At 34.4% G+C, this 24,498-nt stretch overlaps 2 protein-coding genes across 3 annotated transcripts in view; one reads left to right on the top strand and one right to left on the bottom strand.

Annotated features, from left to right (window-relative positions):
* Nucleotides 1–5,089: 5,089 nt before the first annotated feature.
* Nucleotides 5,090–23,883, bottom strand: LOC142340529 (caspase-7-like). 2 transcript variants are annotated; one of them, XM_075391094.1, is made up of 10 exons: nucleotides 23,515–23,883; nucleotides 22,785–22,969; nucleotides 13,085–13,200; nucleotides 12,297–12,430; nucleotides 11,743–11,877; nucleotides 11,287–11,356; nucleotides 10,059–10,188; nucleotides 9,429–9,598; nucleotides 5,884–6,067; nucleotides 5,090–5,356 (listed from the first exon to the last, which is right to left on the bottom strand). In XM_075391094.1, exons 1-10 carry the CDS (start codon nucleotides 23,534–23,536, stop codon nucleotides 5,306–5,308), a joined length of 1,197 nt encoding a protein of 398 aa, XP_075247209.1. In that variant the 5' UTR covers nucleotides 23,537–23,883; the 3' UTR covers nucleotides 5,090–5,305. The 2 variants fall into 2 exon arrangements, with proteins under 2 accessions (XP_075247209.1, XP_075247210.1); XM_075391095.1 differs by lacking the exons at nucleotides 22,785–22,969; nucleotides 23,515–23,883 and adding an exon at nucleotides 20,879–21,208.
* Nucleotides 12,979–24,498, top strand: part of LOC142340530 (prohibitin 1-like) — a 103,856-nt gene continuing 92,336 nt past the window's right edge. Inside the window, exon 1 of the mRNA XM_075391096.1 lies at nucleotides 12,979–12,989. The gene's annotated coding sequence lies outside the window, so the exon portion shown is untranslated. The remainder of the gene's footprint in view (nucleotides 12,990–24,498) is intronic.

Below are 24,498 nucleotides of genomic sequence, written 5' to 3'. Positions count from 1 at the left end.
GCTAAGATTTTAAAATTTTTTAATTTTTTTTGAATATTTATCAATTTTAAACTTATTTCCATGAACGGTAAATCAGTCTCAGGAATTACCGGACCTCCTCTTCACTACTGGAATCAAATGATCTGATTAGCTGTTTTATCTTTTATTTTTTGATTTTATGACTTCGATGAACAAGTTTTCTTAATTTTTTTAAAAAGTTTTTTTTCGGAATTTTGCTTCCTTTATAAACTTGTAATTGAGGATTGAATAATTTTACACAAAACAGTCGCATAGCGAATAGTCTTAAAGTTTGTTAAAACACACTTCAAAGAATTTGCAAACTTTCCAGTTTTTGTTGTTCTTTCCGTCAATTGTAACTTGTTCTCATCATTGAGAAGTCCCATCCAATTCCTTTAATTTCAAAAAATAACAGGTCTTCTGATTTTGTTTTGTTATTGATTTTTTTGTTGGACAATATGCGTTTTCATAGAAATTTTGTGAGTGGTGTATTTTTGATCCTTATTCTCCACTCTTTATCACATTCGGGTAATAACATATCCCAATGATTTTCAAAAGTGGTCCAAATGTACAAATTTATTCTTTCAGTATAATTTTAGCTGAAATAGTACGAAAAATTGAAACCCAAATACAAAATATCAGCTAACAGCTAATGATTTTAATGACTTGAATAGTTTGTGTTTTCCCAAATTGTTTGTAAATTTTTGAGTTTTTCCACATCTTTAGTCCGTTCTTATGGCTTAGTGACTTTTCAGTAATTTTAACAAGACTTGTTTCGTTATAAACTAATGATTGTTAAGACTTTTGAAATTATTTGATTTGAAAAATGTTGATTGATTTTTGGAATTCGCTTCATTTTTTCCGTCTTTTTGTCGACTTGTTATCTAGTCTCATTAAGAAAAATTTTCATCTGCTGTATAAATAGGAAAAAGTAAATTTGTGTAGTTAAGGTTTTATCAGATTGCATTTTGACGTTGTTACTAGGTGCTTTTAAATTTAGATATTGAGTTTTTGCCGTGAAATTTTTGTTTTTGCTTACTTTGTTGTTTGTTTTTTCTGTCGTAGTCCTTTTAATGGCACATCTCGTGAGCGCTGTAATGAGGCATGAAATTATGTATTTCAATTGGTAGTTAGGTTTTTTAACATTTTTTTAGACGCAAACATCCATTTTTGTTATCTCTTCATTAGGTTGTCAAAAATGTAGATGCGCTTGGGTCGGAACATCATGTGCGAACGCATATAAAGGAGCCTCCTTGTTAGTACAATGCTCAACGCGGGATTCTCAACAATTGCCTCCATCAACAGCCCTCTTTGCGTATGCTGCCATCCAGCTTGTTAGCAATAAGCTTATCCGACATCTGGCAAGCCTTTCTACCTCATTCTCAAGTTGACCATATCCAAATCTCTTTGGCCAACCAAAAACTTGTGTGATTTAAAGTGGCTTCTATCGAGTCTCAAAATTTCTTTGTCAAAAAACATCAAATTAGCATTTATGATCCTGACTCTTCAATTCGCCTCAATTCTGCTCTTAAAACTAGGATGGAAAAACGAAGAAGGTCTCCAGGGTTATTCACAGCAAATTGTTCTTGGGTAGATTAAATTTTGGCGTGGATACTGCGCCGATACATTCTGATCAAATCATTGCTGGTTCTCTTTCAAATTTCTGAATGGGAGCACGAACCTTTGATGGCTTTTTCGTAATGTAGTTTGCTAGGCAAATTAACAAAATCAGGGGAGGGGACAACACAGAAGATATACTCTCCCATTTTCGAGTTGCGCTTTCTACTTTCCCCTTCTAGACTAAACGCTTGTGATTATTTCATTTTTTCTAAGTTGGACCACATGATCATTATTACTCTTGGAAACTAACACAAGAAATGTGTTCTTAAACAAAAACAAACATCTGATTTTCATGAGTTGCTGTGACAAAAATATGTCGTAAGGTTAAATCATTTCTGAGATCTGAGCAATTTACAAAAGTTTGACAAAACTTTAGCTAAAAGAGCAGCCCGAGAGCAACGAAATGAAATTTTCAAATTCAATCCACTCTCTGTTGCGACTATTATTTTTAAACAGGTATCTACCTACAACAGTAAAGTTTCTGCCACATTATTTCCGATAAAATTTTAGGTCGAGAAAATTTCAGTGCAGTATAAGAGCTATCAACGGACGGTTGTGAGCAAGCTTTGTTGAAAAATCGATCATACAAAGTATTCATATTGATCGATGGGGGATTCATTCTACAGAAGCTAGCTGTCTCTAGCGATGCTTGTAAACTGCTTTTGTGACAAAGACTGGGCCATGAAATCACCCAAAAAGATTCAAAAACATGTCATTCTGCCTTTGTTTACTTCAATCCAGTTACTTCAATTGAAACTAATCTTTTTTGGCATATATATTTTTAGCCTTTTGTTCTAAATTGTCAAATTGAATAAGCTATATCGTGAAAAAGAGAGCGTTTTAAACCGCGTTTTAAAATTGAAGAAGCAAATGAAGAATTCTCTCAAAAAACAAACGGTCAAACAAAAAATTTGCACAAAAAACTTCACCAGAAGTATTATGAAAACAAATCGAAGCAATAGACTGACCAAACGGACTGATGTCGCTAATCTTCAAATTAATGAGAAACATTTACATCATAATTTTGAGACATGGAATTTAAGCGGGCTGATTTTTGAGACAAACTGAGCTTTAAGACACTCTATTACAAAAAATCTACAGCCAGTGATAGAAATAACTAAACAGAATTCTTCGAACCTACTAACCCATCACAAAAAATGCTGAAATAATAAGATAAAGTTCAAAAAACAAACATCATCTCAAAATCTATATTATTCACAGATAAAATTTCTTTGAAAACGTGAACAGTTTGTGTACAACAGAACAAAACTGTAGACACATATCTATAAGTTTGCATTAAAAAACCATCAATAATAATAAAAACAGAAACTTTAAAAAACTAGAGTAAAACCAATAAGTCTTACCACAAAATTGACATCAGTGACTGAGCATTCAGCAACAAAAATGACACACCACATGAACTCCGTAAAAACATCCAGAGGAAAAATCGGCGAAAGAAAAAACGCGAATAAAAATATCGTGAGGCCTAAGGTATTTGCAACAAGCTTTTTGTTTTTACCCAACAAGAAAATGTTTTACACCTAGATTGACAAAACCCTTCCACTTTATGGGCGGAATTTCTAGTCCCAAACAAATTAAAACTACAGCCAAGATAACTCAAATTTATTCAGCTACTGAAATAAAAGATAAATGAAAAAAACCAAAAAAAACGAAAAACGAATTCTCTCACATGTCTCAAAACGAATTCTCTCACAATATCAATTCTGTTTAATCTGTTCAATCGAGTGAGAGGCAAAAAATGTCTAGTAAAAATTGACATATCTGACACTTTGTGTCTCCTCTCACTGACAACTTACACGGAATAAATGCGAGAGTTGTTTCAGAGATACATGATTTTTTGTTACTTGAGTTGTTCAAAAAGATGGCTGAGAAAAACGGGAAACACACAAAGAAAATCTCCAAATTTAAGATTTGTTTTCAACAAAAGCAACAACTTTTAATTAGCTAGGCGAAAACGAGTTGCAGTCAAAAACGCTTCGAGGCCGACAATTAAAGATGAAACAATTTAGCGTCTTTTATCTGATAGTTTTGTAGGTGTCTCTGCGTTGAGATTCTTTTGTAGTGTTTCTAATCAAACAATTGTTTTTTTTTCTGTTGCAAAGTCTAATTATTTTGGCCGAATATCAACCTTTCTTTGATTTTTTAAGAATTCAGAACATTTTGGTATTATGAGTGCCGAAAACAAAATACGAATTAAGTTTCGGCTGAATTCCCTAAGCCCATCACTTCCTATTAAAGCGTGAGAATAACAGTTTGGATAAAATAGAGTTGCACAAAAATTGATGCACCAACACAACGTAGAAAAAAATTGTTTTGAAGTAAAAAGGACACTGAATTTCGGACTTACACGGATAATAATGTGATTAATTGGAAGTGTTTTTTTGCTTCGTTAAATATGGGGCAAAAATTGCTCTTTTTGTTTAAAAAATTCTCTGAAATTAAGACAGATGACTTTGTTATCTAAACGTTAAATGTATTTGGGCAAAGCTAACTCAATCAATATTTTAAACTTATCTGAACTGTTGCGAAATTTTTTTTTGCTTAGGGGTAAAACGACCTCAATTTTGGGAACGTTACTTGTATTGTTGTCAAAGATTTTGTTAGACCTGATTTTCTGCTTAAGTTGATGTGATTCGTTTAAGAGAAGTTAGCTTCGTACGTGCGAAACACCTATCACCTGAACCAAATTTCAGTCAGTCATCCATTTTATCATTTAAAAAATTTAAGTTGTATAATCATGATTCAAGGCCATTACAAAGCGTCTACGTCGCGTCGCGTTTTCAACTAAATAATTGTGAGGCAAAATAACTATTGACAAGATTGTCTCATCATTTTGAAATTATCAGCTGGTTCGGAGAGAGCTATCATTTTGAACTGCTGGAAAATATTTCAGTCTAGCAAATCTCTCAGGTCAGCTGATGGAACAAAAACGCAATAGTCAGAAAGAGGCAATAAATCAATGCCATTGTGAGATTAATGACATATAGCTAGTGGGATGGCAGTACATTTTTCGTCCAAAATTGATCCAACTTTATACAAAAATATGTGGTAGTTGTTTAACGCATATGACGCGGCTTCTTATTCGCTCATTATATTTCAAAATTTCTCGTCTATTTTTGGTTCACAAATGTGAGTTAAATTTGTCGTATGTCGGAAGTCGAGTAAATTTTGTCGAAGCGTTCCGTTGAAGTAACAGTGACCAAAATGCATAGCAATTTTCATTCAAGTTGTCATCTCGTTTTTGCATCTTGATGCAAATGCTATTATGTTTCTATGAAACAGTGGATCCATAGATTTGATATTCGCCAGTCAAACCGGTCCTGAGCATTAAGATCTTGTTCATTAGCAACATCCGATTTCAAGAAGCAAATTTTTCACAGATGTTTTTTTCTTGTCTATAGCAATTTGATTACTCAAGCAAATCGTTAAGAACTCAAACTGAGTAACAAAAAAATTTTGAACGGATTAAATTCCTCTGATTGAAATGGAGGCAGTGTATATACAAATTTATAAATATTAAATTTACAAATCATTTGCTGTTACTATAGAAACTAAAATACAAAGAAAGCATCATTGACAGTAAGAGACACCCAGATAGAATTATTTTTAGTTCATTCAATAGACTTGTCCTCTCATTTTGAGTATTTTAGTTGCAGACAAAGGCATTCTAGGGTTTGAATTTGAGCTTTTTAGTGAGAGTCGATGACACCCAAGGCACCTGTAAACAAAACAAACAAAAGATAGTCTATGCAGAGTTTGAGAACCAGTTTGCGCCAGGTGAATCCCCACAAAATGATCAGTAGAGTTTTAATTAGTTATCCTGGTTTTAGCTCATACACATTTTTGATTTTAGGCTGAACAAATCACTTCCCCGATCTGGTGCTGTCTGATATTGTTTAAAATTTTTCTCGTTCTACGGGCCAGAATAAGTGCGGAGCGCTATCACAATTTTCGCTACACTTTGAAACCATTTATATTTATTCTATTAAAAGCAAGTATAATGTCGTGTCCACTCGAGTAAGCGATCAGCGATAATTGTAGCTACATTTTGAAAACCAACTTAGTTAATTAATTGTATATCAAACGTAGTACTGCTCAATTTTTTTTAAAAAATGCCATTACAACCCCCCCCCCCCCCCCGCAAACTCGAATAGTTCCTGGAAAATTTATTATCGATTGCAGCTGCAGTATTTCTAATTTCCAGATCTAGATCCACTTCTGTGCAATCTAATCAGTAAAGAGTACCTGTTTCTTCTTGTGCATTCTGTCGTCTTGTGGCACATTGGACTGGAAGCGAACGAGGTCGTGGCTCACCAGAGTGACTACAGTCTGCAGGTCATAGTCCTGCAAGTATGCATTGTGGAAGAGTCTGTAGGCCAACAGCTGCATGAAGTAGGAGCCGCTTTCAGGACTACGCCACGAGTAATACCTGTGAACACAACAGAACTTTACATCGATCGTCTTGGTTAACTCGATTTTTATTCGTTCAATGTGATTGGATCAATGTTTGACGATTATCCTTCTTCATAGCCCACACTACTCTGCTACGTATGGAGGTGGGAGGAGGTATGAGGGGTAATACCTAATAACATAACAGAAAAATCGAGTGTTGGTTGTAACAATGTATCGATACGATGCATTCAAGATTCGATTATTATACTTAAGCAATTTTGGTACTGAAACAATTTTTCAAGGCCTATTATCAAACAGGTCTTGTGGCAACTGTCAAGTTGGCTTTGGCTCGAACACTATACTCGAAATTCATTCGATGCGATGTAATTGCGATTCCACGGTTATCCATTTTGAAATTGAAAATTCACTAATATTTCATACCATATTATCAAACGGTAATTAATTGTAACCAGCACTCGGCCGCAAGCACCCTGAAAAACAACTTCTCTTCACTTTTCTTGAGTAAAACAAAAAAACCAGATCGAACGTTAAAAAAATCTTCACAATAGAAAAAGACCCAAACGAGAATCCGTGCTTTGTTGAAAGAGTTTTTGGTAACAACTACAGAATTTCTTGGGCGAAATTCAATTAAAATGGGTAATTAAAACCTGTTTTAATAGGAGAACGTATGATCGATCCAGAGCTCCTCGATCTCGTAAAATTCTTTTTGTCGCTTACTAAGCGACAATTTTTCAGCTTATAAAAATTAAGTTCTCCGCTATGAGAATAAAATGAACAACGTCACAGATCAAAAAAACTTACGCTTGATAAGAATAAAGAAACATAAATAACCTCAGTCAAGTTGTTCTCAAACGAGCCGCTACCGGTGGGCTTAGGTAGTGCCCAGCTGGGCCTTATAAGCATTGCAAGTGGGGATGGGCGCAATGCCATTATCTAATCACATCGCCAGAGTAATCACCAAATCACAAATTTGGGGAATCTCTACCTGTTGATCCGTTAATAAGGACGAAAAGTCTAATGGGTCAGACGAAAAACCGGTCAAGCAACAAATCGCATAAAATGACTAATATATTTGCTTGAAAACTTCGTTTGACAGCAATTAACAATAAGTTTTTAGCTGATACTTTTGTTGTTCAAGCCAATCCAATTTAATAAAAATCTGCTTCCAATATCACTCTTAAACAACATCTAGTTTCCTTGAAATAAATGTTGAAAAAACATTTTTAAAAAGATTTTTTAAAGGACCCAAAAATAATTCATTTGCAAGACGTCACTGAAAACATTGGATCTGCATTTATATTTTCGCTGTAAAAGTTCACAATATACATAGAAAATTGTAGATAAAATTTTAAGCTCGATTTTACTAACTTAAGGTCAGGTTCTTAAAAATATATATATCCTTTAAAAAATCTTTTTAAAAATGTTTTTTCAACATTTGTTTCAAGGAAACTAGATGTTGTTTAAGAGTGATATTGGAAGCAGATTTTTATTAAATTGGATTGGCTTGAACAACAAAAGTATCAGCTAAAAACTTATTGTTAATTGCTGTCAAACGAAGTTTTCAAGCAAATATATTAGTCATTTTATGCGATTTGTTGCTTGACCGGTTTTTCGTCTGACCCATTAGACTATATATTTTATTATTTATTGTTTTGTATATCATGTTGTATTCTTAACTGTATATTGCGGCTTTACATTGTAATTTTTTTCTTATGCATTTTAGGGGAAGTTAACTAAAATTTTTATCAATCTGTTAAGAAGAACGGCAATAGATTTGACGTACGAAGGTGACTTTGCTTCGCCGATGAAAACATTGGGCTGTAACTGCTTTAGTTTGCCCAGTGAATATAAGAACCCATAAGCGATAACTTTAGCCTGTGCAATGGCATAACTATCTATGTTTTAATGTCTAGTCTCGCTACTTATCAGGTCCTGCAAACAATTATCAGAATTAAAAAACCAAGCATTACTTTGTTCAGTCTAGTAAACCGACCAGCGTCGGAGAAATTGCTGTCAATCGACAGGTGGGACAACTTGATTCAAGGGCTGTAGACTAGATAATATTTTCTTTATGAGTGCAAATAAACTGACCATGGAGGGATTCAACCCCCGACCTACCGGAGAACTCAATGTAATCATTATCCATTCGGCTACAAGAACCTTGTGATTTCCTCTGCTACAATTTTGATCTTCATAGCAACCAATTTAACTTCGGAGTGAGCTCAATGGAAAACAAACAGACTAACGTCGGAAGAATTGGTCTTGAACGACAGGAGAGGAAATTTAATTCAGGGGCTATAACGTAGATAAATTTATCTTTAAGGATGCAAAAATAGTTTACCACAGCAGAATTTGAACCACTGACCTCCCGCTCACTGACCAGAAGCAGTGCCCTCTCGGCTATCAGGCCCTTCTTCTAGCTATGCTGCAATAGATTTTAATTTAGCAACAAGCATTACTTCGGTGTGAGACCATAGAGATCACTCAGAAAAGATGAACGAAAGCGTGAAAAAAATCACTTGAGAAGTCAAAGAAGGTTCTAGAAGAAAAACGCAGAATGATCAAGCAAAAAATTTGCATAAAAACAACCAACACGTTTACAATAATTGCTATGAACTTCGTTCAAGAAAAATTAATCACTCAAAAATGAAGACAAGCGTGAAAAAGGCACTTGAAAAGTCACAAAACGATCTAACATAGATGGCAGATTGCCAGAAAATAGCCGCAATAACTTCGTAGATCTGCAGTCTCAAAAAAACATTAAAAAAGACAGACCAAAAAAATTCGTCTTTTCATTGAAGACTGATATGTTATATTTTGATTAAAAATCTGTTTTTGCTGCCTCTATTACCTGTTTTTGCTGCCTTTAGTTTTTGCTGCCTCTATTACCTGCTCTCTAATAACCTTCATTTAGAGTGAAACACATTCACTTCACCTTATCTCTTTGAATTAAAGTAATTAAAAGTCAATTTCAAAGTGAGGAAGTCATTTTTGTGAGTGAGGTAAGTCAAGTGTGACCGGAAATTTTATCACGCAAATTAACGAAAAAACTCGCTCCACTAAGAACGAAAAATGACGTCACGCACGTAATTCAGTTGAAATTGCATGAATGAATGAACAAAAAGCAGATTTGAAGTGGTTGTGACGTCATATGGTCGTAACAAAAATCACAACAAAAAAAACAAGAGAAGGCCAATAATAGCCCCAGCTATCGCTGTACGGCTATCAATAACAAAAGCGCAAAAAAGGCCAGCAACAATTGCTTACATTTACAATAATTGCTTCAAATTTCATTGGAGAGCAATTAAAAAACGTATTCTGTTCACGGGAAGGTAAAGGACAGACTCCATGCTGTTCTACAAATCAGAGGTCCTTACCCAGGAGGAGTTGAGTATGCAACAAAGATATCAGCCTCAGCTGGTATTGTGATTGTTCGGAAGAAGAAATCAGTCTCGTCCTCTCCCATACCACGACCCAAACCTTCAACCCCATCTGAGGAGTCCACCGCTATTTCTCGACCCGGATCTGTCTTGTCCCCTCTGCAGGCCTAAAATTATTTCAAAATAAAATCATTTTTTCCTGATAACTGACACTTCACCAACTGAAAAATTGTTAGAAATTTAAAGTTAGTTCTTTGGTAAATTTAATCAAAGTTAATAAATAAAAATTGCTCTATTGCTATAAATTTTACTTTTCGATGAAAGCCCCAATTGGTACATTAATGATTTGGTTAAGTATTTAGCATTGATTAAAAATAGTTAGCGGGCAAATAAGAGCCGTTTTTTGTTAAATCGAGAGCATTTTATGAATGGTCCCTTTTTGTGATTACAATAGCGCTATTTTGAAGGTCGTTATTTGAAGGCGCCATTTTTAAATAATATAGTTACAGTAAATAATTAGAACAAATTGCTAAATTCATAACCAATTCATTTATTTACTAATTGTCTTATTATCAAAACGTCAGGTTACTAGAGCAATTTTTTAAAATTAATTTTAACCAAGTTTACCTGGACGAAGAAGATCTTTGGTTTTCCTGCAAGAGTTTTGGCGACGTTTCCTGCGAACTGAGATGTGATATATTTGAACTCGATCTCCTCTGAGTCACTGCTCATTATGACGTCATGACCCTCTCTGTTCCTAACAGAAGACATCTATAACCATTTAACATAAACCGACTAACGGCGGGCGAATTGCTCTCGAACGATAGTCGAGGCAATTTAAATTAGTGTTTAATCGCGACCCCAGAAGGCTTCTAAACGGCAACCTCCAGAGGTGCTAGGACAACAGATCGAAAGCGAAAATTGGGACAATAGATCAAAAATTAAATAATTCAAGTTGCGTTTTGGCCAATCAGATTTAAGCGCTCATTTATTATACAAGTATATAACATGTTCTGTTGTGATATTTTGTTCGGTTGTGATAGATCCATATTAAGTCTCACGGGCCGCTAAGGCATGGCCATGGCTAGCGAGGCATGGCCATGATTTGGTAATTATATTGCAGCTCGCAAATAATGCTTAATTTATACCAATAAGAATAGAGATTAATTTTCGATCTATTGTCCCAATTTTTCTGTTTTCGATCTGTTGTCCTTTCGATCTATTGTCCGGTCACCACCTCCAGGATAGCAGTCTCAAATCACATTTAACCACTAAGCTCCGATGGCTTTGATTCTTGTTCGCTCATAATCGCTTGTATTGGCAACGAACTTCATTTCAGTGAAAAAGTCACGCAAGGAGTGAAATAATGTTCCAGAACAAAAGCGCAAAAACGGTAAAAAAAAAATTGGCATAAAAAAGACCAACACGTTTACAATAATTGCATCAAACTGCGTTCGAGAGCACGTAAAAATCAAGATTCTATTTATCAATAGAGCGACTTTCATCTAAATAAATGAGCTACTTTTCGTCAACATAAATTGTTGAATACCTGCTTAGTAAATTGATTCCGTGAAGATCAACATTTTAAATTGTATCGAAGTGATAGCTCGCATCTATTGACATGCATCACGAACTGCAAACTAATACTTAAATGGGTCTTTCAGTCCCCAATTATGGTATAATTACCATGATTGGGGGAACGGAGCGGAGGGGGGGGGGGGGCTTATAGGTTATCTGACTAGTAAGCTGTGGGGCTATAATAACGGTATAATCACCATGATGGGGGGGGGGGGGTAGGGGCTATAATGGGAAATACCCAATTTTAATACAGTTAGGACTGGAAAATGTTACTTACTGTGTGCCGTGTGATAAGATGACCATGGCGAATGCATCTACTTTTGAGTGCTGCTTCCGAGGATCGACACCTGACAAATTAACCAATGTGATAAGAAACAACGTTCGCAATATCACTTCATGTAAAAAAAGTATCAGATCAGGGAAATCTTCTATACAGAATTATCAAACTTTAAGCTGTTCAAGGTTGAATATTTAACTCTTCAAACAGCCACTGTTGACTTTTATCAAATCAAATATCAATTCTTAATATTCATAATAATCGCAAAATTTGATCAGCACATTTTTAGTGCATGCTGTATTTTTTTGTGACTGATCATTACATAACCATTATGTAATACACTTTTCAAAACAATTTCTGAAATTCGGCGGCGCTAAATTTCTGTATAGGCGCGTGAATTATAATCCTAGCGTATTCTCGAATAGAGTAAGAGCGCCTATAACAACGAGGACTAACTCAAGTGCAGAATGAGTTGATAGAATTGAGCACTGGTTAGATTGTCGTAGACCTCAACTTTGAAACCGAGTGACTCCAAACACGCTAGCATGGAAATGGCGTCCCTCTGCGAACCCTGTCTGCTCTGTTCATCCCCTAAACAGTTCCTTATTATAGAAAACGAAAAACTTCATTACTAACAATAGTTAACTCAAACGCGGCACGGGGCATGAAGGGTCAACAATTCTAAATTTCTGATGTCTATGATTGGACGACCTTATTCGATGAGCACCAGAAGGTCAAGAATAAATTTGGTAGAGGTTTATTTGATTGATTAAAGAGCAGATCTCAAAGCACATTTGTATTAACCTCATATCGTCTCCTTACGTATTGGGTTGTCGATCTGGGTTCTTGTATCTGCTGGGTTCTTGTCTCAATATGCTTAATCATATTGATTTTGTTAAGAAATAAGTTATTAATTTCCAGGGCACACGTCCGTTACTATTTATCAGATGTTGCTATAAAAATGTTCCGTTACTTTCTCCAGCAACAACCTATAGCATATAGAAACATACCAGTGAATTTAGAGATGTTGATGATGACAGCCCTGCCTTTGAGACTCTTGCCTGCTATCTTGTAGAAGAGTTCAGGAGAATCTCCGTCTGCATTACTCACCAGTCTCGCAACTCGATCATGCAACGGCGGATATCTAAAGCACCACAAGAGGGCGTTACACCTTCAGGTAATTTTAGTGATGTGCACTTTAACTAACATTATTAATTTCAAAATTATTAATAGTGTATACGGCTCCCCTGGTGAAAGGGGAGTAAAACTATTTATATAGTGTTTGTTACTCTATACTCCTCTTTCACCAGAGGAGCCGGATACAAATTAATAATTTTGACATTAATAATTTTGACTATATACTTCTCACATAATTTTAGCTAATGTGCACAGTGTGACGCTGGTGCTGCGGTCGGACGACAGAGAACCAGACAAATTTTTATAAAACTCTGCAGAATTCTCCATTGTCCTCAACGGTTTAAACATTGCTCACAAAACACTAGACAATCCATTCGGTTCAAAGGTCCAATTAGGAACCGGCCCAAATTTTTATATCTTTTATACGAGAGAAACTTCATAAATTCATCCACGATACAAAAAAAAACACTCTCCCTCACTTTGTGGCATTTTGATTCCGAAATTTTTATTCGCAAGCCTCGTTTTTCATCGCCTAATTACAGCCATCTTCCTTGTCTTATTAAATAACAATCTAAGTATATAAGCTTTATATCAGTTTTCAATACAATTCAAAACACTGTTGCACATCGTAATGAGAAGAGTTTTTGGGTAGTCTCCTTACGTATTGGGTTGTCGATCTGGGTTCTTGTATCTGCTGGCAACATTGATAAGAGACACGTTAGATTGATCACCTCTGCTTGCATCTGCCTCGTCACTCAACACTCCACCAAACGGGTCCTAAAAACACTCACACATCTATTACGCACCAATTCAGAGTTTAAAAGTATAATGTTGCCAGGAATGAGTTGTCGTGATTGGCTTCAAAGGGCTGTAGCGCAAAAAAGTCAATAAATTCGAATCACAAATTGAAGACACGCCAATTGTGTAGACACTTGAAGGGCCAATTTTCAGTTGAGTTCCCAAACCGATCTCTCAATTGGTTTCCAGAGATGAACCTTTCCACAAAAAAAACCTTTTACTGGCACCTGTTGAGTTGAGTATACTTGTTTTAAGGTGATCTCTAACTTCGATTAAAAAGCTATTCTGAGAAAAAGTGCTATTATCAAGAAAACAACTAAGTTAATAATATGCTAAAAAAGGAGGTTCAGTAAATGTACATTAACACAAAATTTTCCGACCCTGCTCAACCATATTATTGACTTAATTGTCTACCAAAAGGACAAGAGATAGAAAACGAAGAAAATTAAAATATTGTTCAAAAATAATTGCTGCAACCATCAAAAAATCACTTTAAACTCAAATTATTAAACAAATTATATAATGCCTCATTAGAGGGCCGAGAAACCTGCCATTAAGGCAACTAAGAGACAAGACAAACAACAAAATGAAAAAAAAAAGCAAAAAAGCATTAATTACGACCGAAAATCTGTACCTACTTTATAAAACTTAAAAACAAAGACAAAATAGTATCAGAGAACAAAACTAATTAAATTGAAAAGCATCGCACAACAGAAGATATGGGATCTTCTGTATGGGATTTTCATTGAGTATAATTAACATGTAGACAAAAACAGAGTGCAAAGTTAAAAGATACGTTCATGCTTTTTGAAAACAATTAATTTTATAGTTATGAAAACCATAAGCTATCAACTGGTCAATAAATGGCTTCATTTGCACATGCAAAGAAAGTCATTGAGACCTGCCATCACCCAGAATCTCAAACACCTACAAAAAGAAATACAGGCAAAATTTTTTTTTTAAAAAAATTTTTTAGTCATTAATATATAGTCATTAACATTATAGTCATTGAGTCGATGCCTTTAAAACCGTAATCTGTTCACTAAAAACATTTAAAACTTAGTCAATTGTGCCCTTCAAGGTGTGAGTTGTCTTCAGTGTGATAATATGACATGACAGCAAAAAGGAGCAAAAAAACCCGGGAAATGTTGAAAAAAATTCATAGTATTTAAGTAAAAAAAACCATTTTTCACATGATAAGACATCAGTGAGGACTAAATTGAAATTAACTTGAAAGTGTGTGCGACCTTTTTCTGAGACTATGCTACAAGCTGACTTAAATAAGATGAAAAGTGGCATGTCTGAAAAAAACCCGGAGCAAAAAAAACCCGGAAAATGTTTAAAAAAATTCATAGTATTTAAGTAAAAAAAAACATTTTTCACATGATAAGACATCAGTGAGGACTAAATTGAAATTAACTTGAAAGTATGTGCGACCTTTTTTTTCTTAGATTATGCTACAAGCTGACTTAAATAAGATGAAAAGTGGCATGTCTGCAAAAGAGCCAGAACAACCACACGCTTTCAACTGAAAAAGGTAGAAACAAATTAACCTGGTACTGCCTAAGAAGGCAATGGACTTGTCATTAAAAAGACTAAGTCAAATGTCAACAAAATACCAACTAATACAGGCAAAATTTTCAAAAAACTTACGCAAATAGTGTAAAAGAACAGCAAGCAACTAAAAGCCATGAGACTTTAGCTTAAAGTATAAGGTATCTTCAGTGACCTTCATTTGCAAGTAAATTTTTGTTGACAGTAATTGAATTTTGATTGAAATTATTCTGGTCTGTAATTAACATTAAAAATTTAAAAAGAAAAAAGCGTCCCATTACAACCCGAAAACTTTTTGAACTGTAAAAATTTGAATTTTAGCAAAAACTAGTTTTTAAAACGATGCTCGTCTGATACAACAAATAATTGTTCAATATGTTAATGCATTAGCTAATGTGACAAGTCATTATATCAAAAATAAATGATGAATAAATAATGTGAATCAGTCGTGAGACCACCAAAACCAAAAGCCTTACACATAAAATACAATATTTATTCATTGGGCCTCAATTGAATATAATTTGGACTTCTCATTAATTTAACCTCTAGATGAAAACCAACTAGTCTTAAATTGGGAAAAATGCAAGAAATATTACAAAAAGAACAGATCCAAAACAAAAACCGAATGCTTTTTCACTGCAAAAATCACCGATGAAATCAAATCTGACCTTGCTATCGCTAAATGGCAGCCAAAATTTCACGGATCCAAAAAAGTGCTTAATAAATATTCTTCAAAACGAAAATCGAAAATCCTATTCTATCACAAATAAATGATGCATTTTTTGGGTTACTTTTATTGATTCAAATTATTGAAAGGCCGCCAAATTGTTAGTTCCAGAATACTAAGAAAAAATAGCCGTCATCTCTGTAAAAGATCGTGTCAACAGTTTCTATGTCTGCACCGGAATATTTGAACAAGAAGGGCTAAAGCAGATTTAGTGCCATTTCTCCTGAAAAAAAAGAAAAAGCAGAATTTTCGAAAAAAGCCAAACTCTAAGCCAAAATGCTGGTTCAAAAAATGAAGCACCTCTTTCATCGTTAGACGTAAAACCAATATCGTTCAGAATTTTTATGACATTTAAAACTTCAAAATTGATTTCAGCAACAAAACTAAAAAAACTGTGAACAAAACAATGAGCCTAACGTTCACAAAACTTTAAACCTCCGCAACACCTTGGAAAAGCGAAATTCAAAAATGCTTTAACTTTGATACTCTACTCTTGACAAGCTTTCTAATCATACCACTCACAACTCTGTACGATGAAAATATCGATCGGTGAAAATGGACTGAACATTAAAAAAACCCAGTTGGAACAATAACCGGTGGGTCGCGGCAACAACTTTTATGTTAATTATTGATAAAAGTCACGCCACACACGTCTCTAGTTCAAAAAGGCATAAGAGCAGAAACTACTTCTTCGTGTCTTTCAATTTTTTTAAATACAAAAGATCAATCCAATAGCGGTATCTGCAATCTCTTTTGGCTCATATTAATTTATATAGATGTTAAAACATTACGAGTCAAATCGCTCTGATCAACTCTACTTGTGATAGCAACAGTTGCATAACTTCCCGGTTAATAACTTGTTAGCGTCCAAAACTACTACGAAAATGAGAAAGTGCCGAAATTCTGCTCGATCAGACAATTCAATCGAAAATAAATCGAAAACAAGGAGGCTCGTTAATGTGCGTTTGCACATGATGTTCCGACCCGAGCTCATCTACATTTTTGACTTAATTGTCAACAAAATGAAGAGATAACAAAAATAGATGTTTGAGTTTAAAACAATCGCTACACAACCTATCTACTAATTGAATTACACAATACCATGCCTCATTACAGCGCCAATGACATCTGACATTAAACATACTACGAGACAAAAAAAAACAAAAAACAAAATAGGCAAAAACAAAAATTTCACAGCAAAAACTGAAAATCTAAATTTAAAAGCACATAGTAACAACGTCAAAATGCAGTCAGATAAAACCTTAACTACTCGAATTTAGTTTCTTCTATCTGTGGATGGAAAGTTTTCTTACTGAGAGTACGTAGCAAGTCAAAAAATACAACGATCGATGAGGCGAGTTTCAAAAATTAATCAACATTTTTTAAACCAAGATATTTCAAAAGTCTTAACAATTATAAAACCGCATAAAACCTTAACTACTCGAATTTTCTTCTTCTAACTGTGGATGGAAAGTTTTCTTACTGAGACTACGTAGCAAGTCAATAAATACAACGATCAATGAGGCGAGTTTCAAAAATTGATCAACATTTTTTAAACCAAGATATTTCAAAAGTCTTAACAATCATTAGCTTTTAACTAAATAATTTTTGATAAATTACTAAAAAGTTATTACAAAACCAAAAGGAACTGTCTTTGGATAGACTAAGCCTTAGAAACGAACTATAGAAAAAATTACAAACGATTTGCGAAAACAAACTATTGCTACCATTAAAATCATTAGCTAATATCTGAATATTATGTATTTTTAATTGAAATCTTTTTTCTAAGAATTCAATTGAAGGAATTATACTGAGACTAAATAAGTTGATTTGGGTCACATTTGAAAACCATTAGGATCTGTTACTACGCGATTGTTCTGAACGAAGAGAAAAAGAAACGCAAAAAAGAGCAATAAAAAAACGTTTATAAAACCGCATATTATCCAACAAACAAAGCATCAGTGACAAATAATATCAGTAGATATGTTATTTTTTGAAACACAAGAAATTGGATGTGACCTCTCATTGATGAAAATAAGTTACAATTTGACAAAAACAACATCAAAAACTGAAAAGTTTGAAAATTATTTGTAAATGTATATCATAAAATTTAAAACTAAAGGCTAAGAACTGACTGCTTTGGGCAACATCATTAATTCAATCCTCAAATACAAGCTTAAGAGATTTGTCGGCAATTTACGGCTACCTAAGGAACAACAGGCAAAAACAGCAATTTCTAGAAAAAAATTAGGCGAGAAAATTGTCGGAGGCATTAAAAAATGAACTTTTCACTAAAAACTTTTCTATGTTCATATAATATTTTTACAGAACTGGGATTCTTCTTTTATTATCAATATAATTTCAAAAAATCAAATATGAACAAATACATAAGAGCCACGAAACTTTTGAAAAAACTCGTAGTATCAACGCCATTTAATTCATAAGCTTTCAACGGAATCCACTAAATACGAGACATTATGCCTCCATGGGACAACAAGTTTGTTTGTCATTCAAATTTCATCAATAAGATGTTACATCAAGTGACGATGAAAACAACAACAAAGGCAGGCAAAAACTAAAAATTCATTAGAAAAGTGCCAGAAGAAAGTGTCGAAGCAATTTTTGATCATAGGTCCTTCTCTGAAAACTTTATCTATGATCGGTTGAACGTCTTCCCTAAACCAATGGGAACTATCAGTAATAGGATAATGTGATAAGATTTCAAAAGGATCCAAAAATAAGAAAAAGTACCCGAAAATTAAAAATTTATGAAAACTAATGGCATTGAAGTTTTAAAATTAATAGGTAGAAAATTAAGCCGCTAACCAGATTATTTTTGGCGGGACTAGAAATAAAAAAGGATCCTGTAAGTACTAAGGCTGAATAATAGTTCGCGAAAAAAAGTTAGGATTGGTTAATGTCCAAAAAAAAGTCTTAATAGCCTTTAAACTCAAAAGCTTTCAAGGGAGGTCAATAACTAAGTTCAGAAATAACAAGATGGCGGGAAAAAAATTTATGCATAGATAATCAATAAGTTATCACAATAAGTCTTAAGACTATGAAAACAACGAAGCCATTTAAACCATTAACTTTTCTCTGAAAACTTTATCTGTGATCCACTCAATGTCTTCTTTGCGCCACTGGGATTAGAATAATAATTGGATAATGTGCATAATATTTCGATAATATGATAAGAGTTCAAAAGTAACCAATAATACGAAAATATCAAAAATTTTTTATAAATTTTGAATTCTTTTGTCACTGAATTCATTAAACCAAAAGTTAGAAGATAAAACCGATAACGAGATTAATTTCAGTTGCAGTAGAAAATAAATGGGTTCTGTCAAAACTGAGACCGACTAACGGTTCACGAAAACTTTAAGATTGGTTAATGTTCAAGAAAATTTTCAAAAAATTATCTTTAAATTCGTAACAGCCATTAAATTCAATAGATTTCGACGGAAGCCAAAAACCACCCTCAAATACGCCCCAATTGGGATTATAGGGATGTTTGTCATACATAGGTGATCAATATGACTTCACAAGAAGTCTTATGACCATGAAAACAACAACAACAACAAAAACCGGCAAAAAACAAAAATTCAGTAAAAAAGTGCGAGAAGAAAAGGTCGAAGCCATTCAAACCGTCAGCTTTTCTCTAAAAATTTAAATATGTGATCCACTTAAGGTTTTCTTTAACCCAGTAGGAGCTGTCAAACTTAGGATAATGCGATAAGATTTCAAAAGTAAAGAAAAATACGGAAACATCCAAAAGTTTTTTAAATTTTTTTGAAATCTTGTGTCATTGAAGTTATATAACAAAAAATTAGAAGATAAAATTGCTAGCCAGATCAAATTTGGTTACAGTGGGACGGATAAGGGTGCTGTCATCGCAGAGACTGACTTACAGTTCACGATAATAAGTTTACGATTGGTGAATAATCGAAAAAAAATTTCGAAAAGTTATTTTTAAAGTCTTAACAGCTATTAGCTGTCCTCTCAAAGCATTAGATATGTTCACTTAAATCTCATTACGGAACATATTGCATTGTTAGTCAGTGAGTCCATGCCATAATACTCCAAAAAATTAGTAAAACCTCCAAAAGAAATTCAAAATTTCTTTTAAAATTAACAAAACTCAGATTCGAAGTAAAAAAAAATCATGAGCAATTCCTTGAAAACGATTTTTTTTGTTGACTGGGCTTCATTTAACTGTCAAGGAGGTTTGTCATTAACGGAACCTCGATATGAAAAGTGACTTGTCTCTATGTGACTTAAAAAAGCAAAAAAAAAGTAGAAAAGTTTTATAAAAAAAAGAGCTCTCAGACAGAATTCAAATTTTTTTGATATTGAACCTCCCTATGAGACCAGAACTAGTATGTTTTAACGCCTTTAGTCTATTACGAACACAAAATTGGTTCATTTTTTGGCAAGAAATTTAAGTTTGAAAAACTATTTTTATAGAAAATATCTTGATTTGAAGAAAAATCACACTAAAAGTGAACAAATATCCCGTGTTCACACAAAATTTCAATCCTCGATAACTACTCGAAAAAAACGAAAGCCAAAAAATCTTTTTAATTTTCAATTTTACGCTGGACCAGCTTTTCAATGATACCACTCACAGTTCTCTGTGGTGAATATATCGATCGGCCAAAATTGACTGAACAAAAAAAACCCATTTGAGTATATAGTTCCTCCCCCCCCCCACAAGTGGGGTCGGAACAATAAACTCTATTCAATTGCACAGTGGCGTAAGTTATGTAACTTTTGTAACCGCAAAGAGCGTTGACCGGATAACCTCGACCGAACTGCTCACAACTGATGAGGTTAGATTCTATTGTAGCAGCCTGCTTCAGTCTTAAGAAGTTATTGAGCTCCAAGGTGAAGCCAAGTTAATTAAAAAAAATTGAGTGATTAATAGCAAGTGTGCTTATCTTTTTAATCAACTTAACAACGATTACGACAAGTTGCTGAAGTTTTCAAGAATTTTATTGGGAATATTGCTCACAATATTCCCGCTCAAAACTTTCATAGAATTGAAAACTGAACCACAGACAAAGACGGCGCTAAATTTTGCATGCCTTCTCAAAACTAAATATCAGGAGAATCACGGTAGACAGTAGAGGGAAATAATCAAAAACATTCCGAAGTTGGTACCTCACTTGAACCAAAATGGAAATGAGCACGACCAAAAACTTTCCAGTTGAGTTGAGGGGGGGGGGGGGGTTTGTAATTTACCTTAACCCTTAACGATTCAGCAATTATTATATTGGCCAAAAGCTCACTTTCAGTGACTTTTCTGTGACGATTTGAAATAAGCTGACATAAAGCTGCCTAAATTGTGGATGTTTAGTTCCTAAAGCAACAGCTTACCATATCTTTCTTTGAAAGCCACAAAATTTGAACGAATTTCGATAAATGCTCGTAATTGCAATATATTGATACAGCAGTTCTATTCAGTGCGTAATAATTTAGTCAAGTTAAAAGTATACATGTAGATTGTCCAATCCAATCAAATCATCAAAACAGGGCAGCAGGTTTTGCAATAACTCTATAACTGCAAATGGTAGTCAAAATTCAGTTTAAGTTGTAAGTTTGAGCAGAATTATATCGGCACAGAGACTTATATGAACGGAGCAATATAAAGTTGAAGTCGAGCAAACTAAATGAAATTTCAGAAGCCGTAACCAGTCAAGCGTAACACAAAACCAACAGTAAAACTATGCAGAACAAGTTGCAATGTGCTTACTGAAACGAAATAAGGTGCAGATTTTGTTAAGCGTTGAAGGAAAAACAACCAAACGTGAGAAAGGCAGTTGGCTATCCACGGCAGCAATTCAAAAATCGACACAAAATGTAGATTATACCATAACTTAACAGGTTATAATGTCGGTGTCCCGCTTTTTCACTCCTATTTGTTTAAACCCATGTCAATTCTATTCCTTCATATAATTGGTACTATTAATTTTGGTAAAATAATCATTTGGCCATGCCTCAGCGCCCCGTGGGACTTGATATGAAACTATCATCAACTGATTGTAATTGATAAATTTTGAACCCAGTTAGCAAGAAATTTTGCATGCACAGAGGTGGATCTCTTAAGTGGGTCCTAAATGGGTCATTAGTAACATAGCCGGCAGATTTCCGGAATAGCTGCGAAAGAATAGACCTGCGTGCCATATAATAGAGATAGAAACAGATACATATCTAAATTGGAAAAAAATCGACGCCGCTATAAAAAAAACTAGGTAAAAAACAATCAGCGATAAATTAATAAAGCTTTTTAAAATTCATTCCGCAGAAGCCTCTTATTAGGGACCTTTACTGCACAAATGAGTTCCTTTGACCTTAAACAAATTCAAATTAAACTTAAGTTTTAAAGTGCAAAAGCCATTTTATTGAGTGAGGTAAGTCACGTATGATCAAAGTCTAATCACGCAAATAACCTTAAAACTTTTGCTGAAACGAGTGAGAAATGACGTCACGCGCGCAGATGCCGTTAGTGAGAGGAAGAAGTCATTCAGAAAATTTGACTTTTTCAGCTTTGCTGTGTGAACAAATGTAAAACGAAAAAAGAGCGTCAGACGACGAAACAAAAAACATAGCAGGACAAGTCCTAACGTACAATTCAAAGAATTTTCATTGACTAAACAATAAATGACTTAACGGATTATGAGTGAATTGGGAAATCCATTTCTAAAAAAATCAGATAAAAAATATTAAAAAATCGGTGTCAAAATGCCACATGTGAACAAAACACCACTAGCGAGAAATGACAATTTGGTGCACACAAAAAACTAGGCCTAGAATGAACTATTAATGGATTGAGAAAACCATTTAGAAAAAACCCGATCCAAAAAAATCGAAAAAACAGTTAAAATCAAAGTGAAACTGCCGCATGTGAACAAAAAACCACTAGCGAGAAAGCGAAATTTTGTTCAAACACCATTTTCTCATTCTACTTTAAAATTAGAGCCGCAAAACCACTCGCTTTTTCGCTCCATTTCCTGTTTCGGCGTGACCAAAATCACTACTCCAATTTGACTTCAAAAATCATGAAAATGTGTGAACAGATCTTAAAAAAAAGACAGCGCCCCAATACAATTCAAATTCTTTGAATTGTAATAAAAAACCAAGAGCACCGCAATATAGCTTCGCTCAGCTTACAGCTTCGCAGCTATAAAAATAACATTGTACGGTAGCCTCAGATTTTTGACATTAGAGACGAGAAATTATAAATGTGTTGAGAGAACAGCATGGCCGGCTTTGCAGCACTAACTTCGAACATCCATGACTTGAATCGTGCCCTTTCAGAGCGAGGAATGGAGGCTCTGAAGGCAGAGGTAGTTTCTGCAGCTGTCGAGGTAGAAGCACTAGCAGCATCTATGTCCATTGCCTCCATGCCAGGAACAGACAATCTGTTCCACGGATTTGGGATACCATCCACCGCATCCCCAGTTTGACCTGAGAAAATCAAGCTAACACAGTTGAGCCTTACTGAAAAGTTACTTTTACTTGCATTAAACAGTATTTTACTCCATTTGTCGATTAACAATTAAGTCAATATAAAAAATTTCACCATCACCCAACAAACTTTCACCTCAACTTTTAGGTATGTTCTTAGTCCTCATAAGTCGCGAAGAATTTGTTTGTTTTGTTGATTCATTTAATCAATTAAAGATGTTGCAATTACCGATGAAATAACCTATTAGGGCCCGATGAAAAATTCAAAAATCCGAAACAGTTGCTACTATTAGACACTTTTTCCTCTTTTCTCGCCGCTGTTGCTATATGAAGAATGACAAAAATGATTGTTTAATCAGCTACAGTGTGGTACAAGTTATGCAAATTTTGTAATCACAACAACTGTTGATAAAAAACATTACCCTAAGGTTGCTATCAACCTCTCGAAAAATTTCAGCAACTCGATTTCGCCTCGGAGTTCGATAACTTATCGCTAGCGATAACAATTATGTGGTAACATTCTTTCCCAAATGTTAGCTACTCACTGGAATTTTCTCCACTTGCCATTGTCGCTTAAGATGATATCACTTGTTGATTGATGATGCGCTAATGATTGAGGCAGTAGTGAATGTGTTCTTCAGTTTGATGCAAATTTGTACAAAATAGGAGTTTTTAATTGGCACTGATAATATCGATAGCTTGAGTAGTCACAATCACAAAATGAAGACAGGGAACTAAGGCAAATTGATAAGATCAGTCAGAAAGCAAGATAGAATTTTGAAATAAATTTCGTCATCAAAATAAATCTGGTAATCAAATTCCTCAAAATGTACAGCAACCTCAAACTCTTCAAATCTCAATGATTCATTTTAATTTGGCAATTTGACAGTGTGCATATGGCCTATCATTGTTACCTGAAAAAAAACACAAGATTAGCTTGACGAATACAAAACTTGCCTAAAGCTTATCTAACATGAAAATTCAAAATTTCGACAATTCTGGTATATAAGCTAGCAAAATTGGTTTAAAAGGTATAATGAAGTCCATCATGGACTAAGGCCGATAAATTTTTCAACTCAATCGCACAATTTTTTACGTAATGGTTTCTCAGGTTGGTTCTCCTATTATACTTACTTACCGGAAAAAAACCACAATACCAACAAGCAATTTTTTTTACATCAATGTACCTTTTTTGAAATTTTTAAGCGTCCAAAAACAACAAACTTTCTCAAGTTATGGACAGACCAACGTAGTAATACCTTAAACATTACCATTTAAATGTCGGGTGAATTGCTTGGGCTGTAGAAAGCTTGGTCTTAGGGAGGATAGCTTAAATGAACTGTTGGTGGAGGTCCAAACAGCCAAAAATTGCCCCTGACACTATGAATTTGTCTTTTCAGCAGTTTCGCTAACTGTACACATAGAGACTAGTGAAGCGCTAACAACTGCTCGCCGATTCAATACCCTCCGGGCGTCACCTGTTTATCACGCTTGCGACGACAATCCACAAGACGAAAAATCGATCAAGC

This window comes from Convolutriloba macropyga, chromosome 6, assembly GCF_964194025.1.
Source record: "Convolutriloba macropyga chromosome 6, txConMacr16.3, whole genome shotgun sequence".
In the NCBI taxonomy this organism is placed as follows: domain Eukaryota; kingdom Metazoa; phylum Xenacoelomorpha; order Acoela; family Convolutidae; genus Convolutriloba; species Convolutriloba macropyga.
Note: the sequence above shows the minus strand (reverse complement) of the source record. Positions and strands in the feature narration are given on the sequence as shown.

Excerpts from the sequence above, each read along its gene's own strand:
- LOC142340529 (XM_075391094.1), bottom strand. The coding sequence starts at position 23,536 with ATGGCAAGTGGAGAAAATTCCA. Across the intron at positions 22,970-23,514 it reads GGCAAGTGGAGAAAATTCCA|GTCAAACTGGGGATGCGGTG; the intron begins GTGAGTAGCTAA and ends TGATTTTCTCAG. Across the intron at positions 13,201-22,784 it reads TCAAGTCATGGATGTTCGAA|GACCCGTTTGGTGGAGTGTT; the intron begins GTTAGTGCTGCA and ends GAGTGTTTTTAG.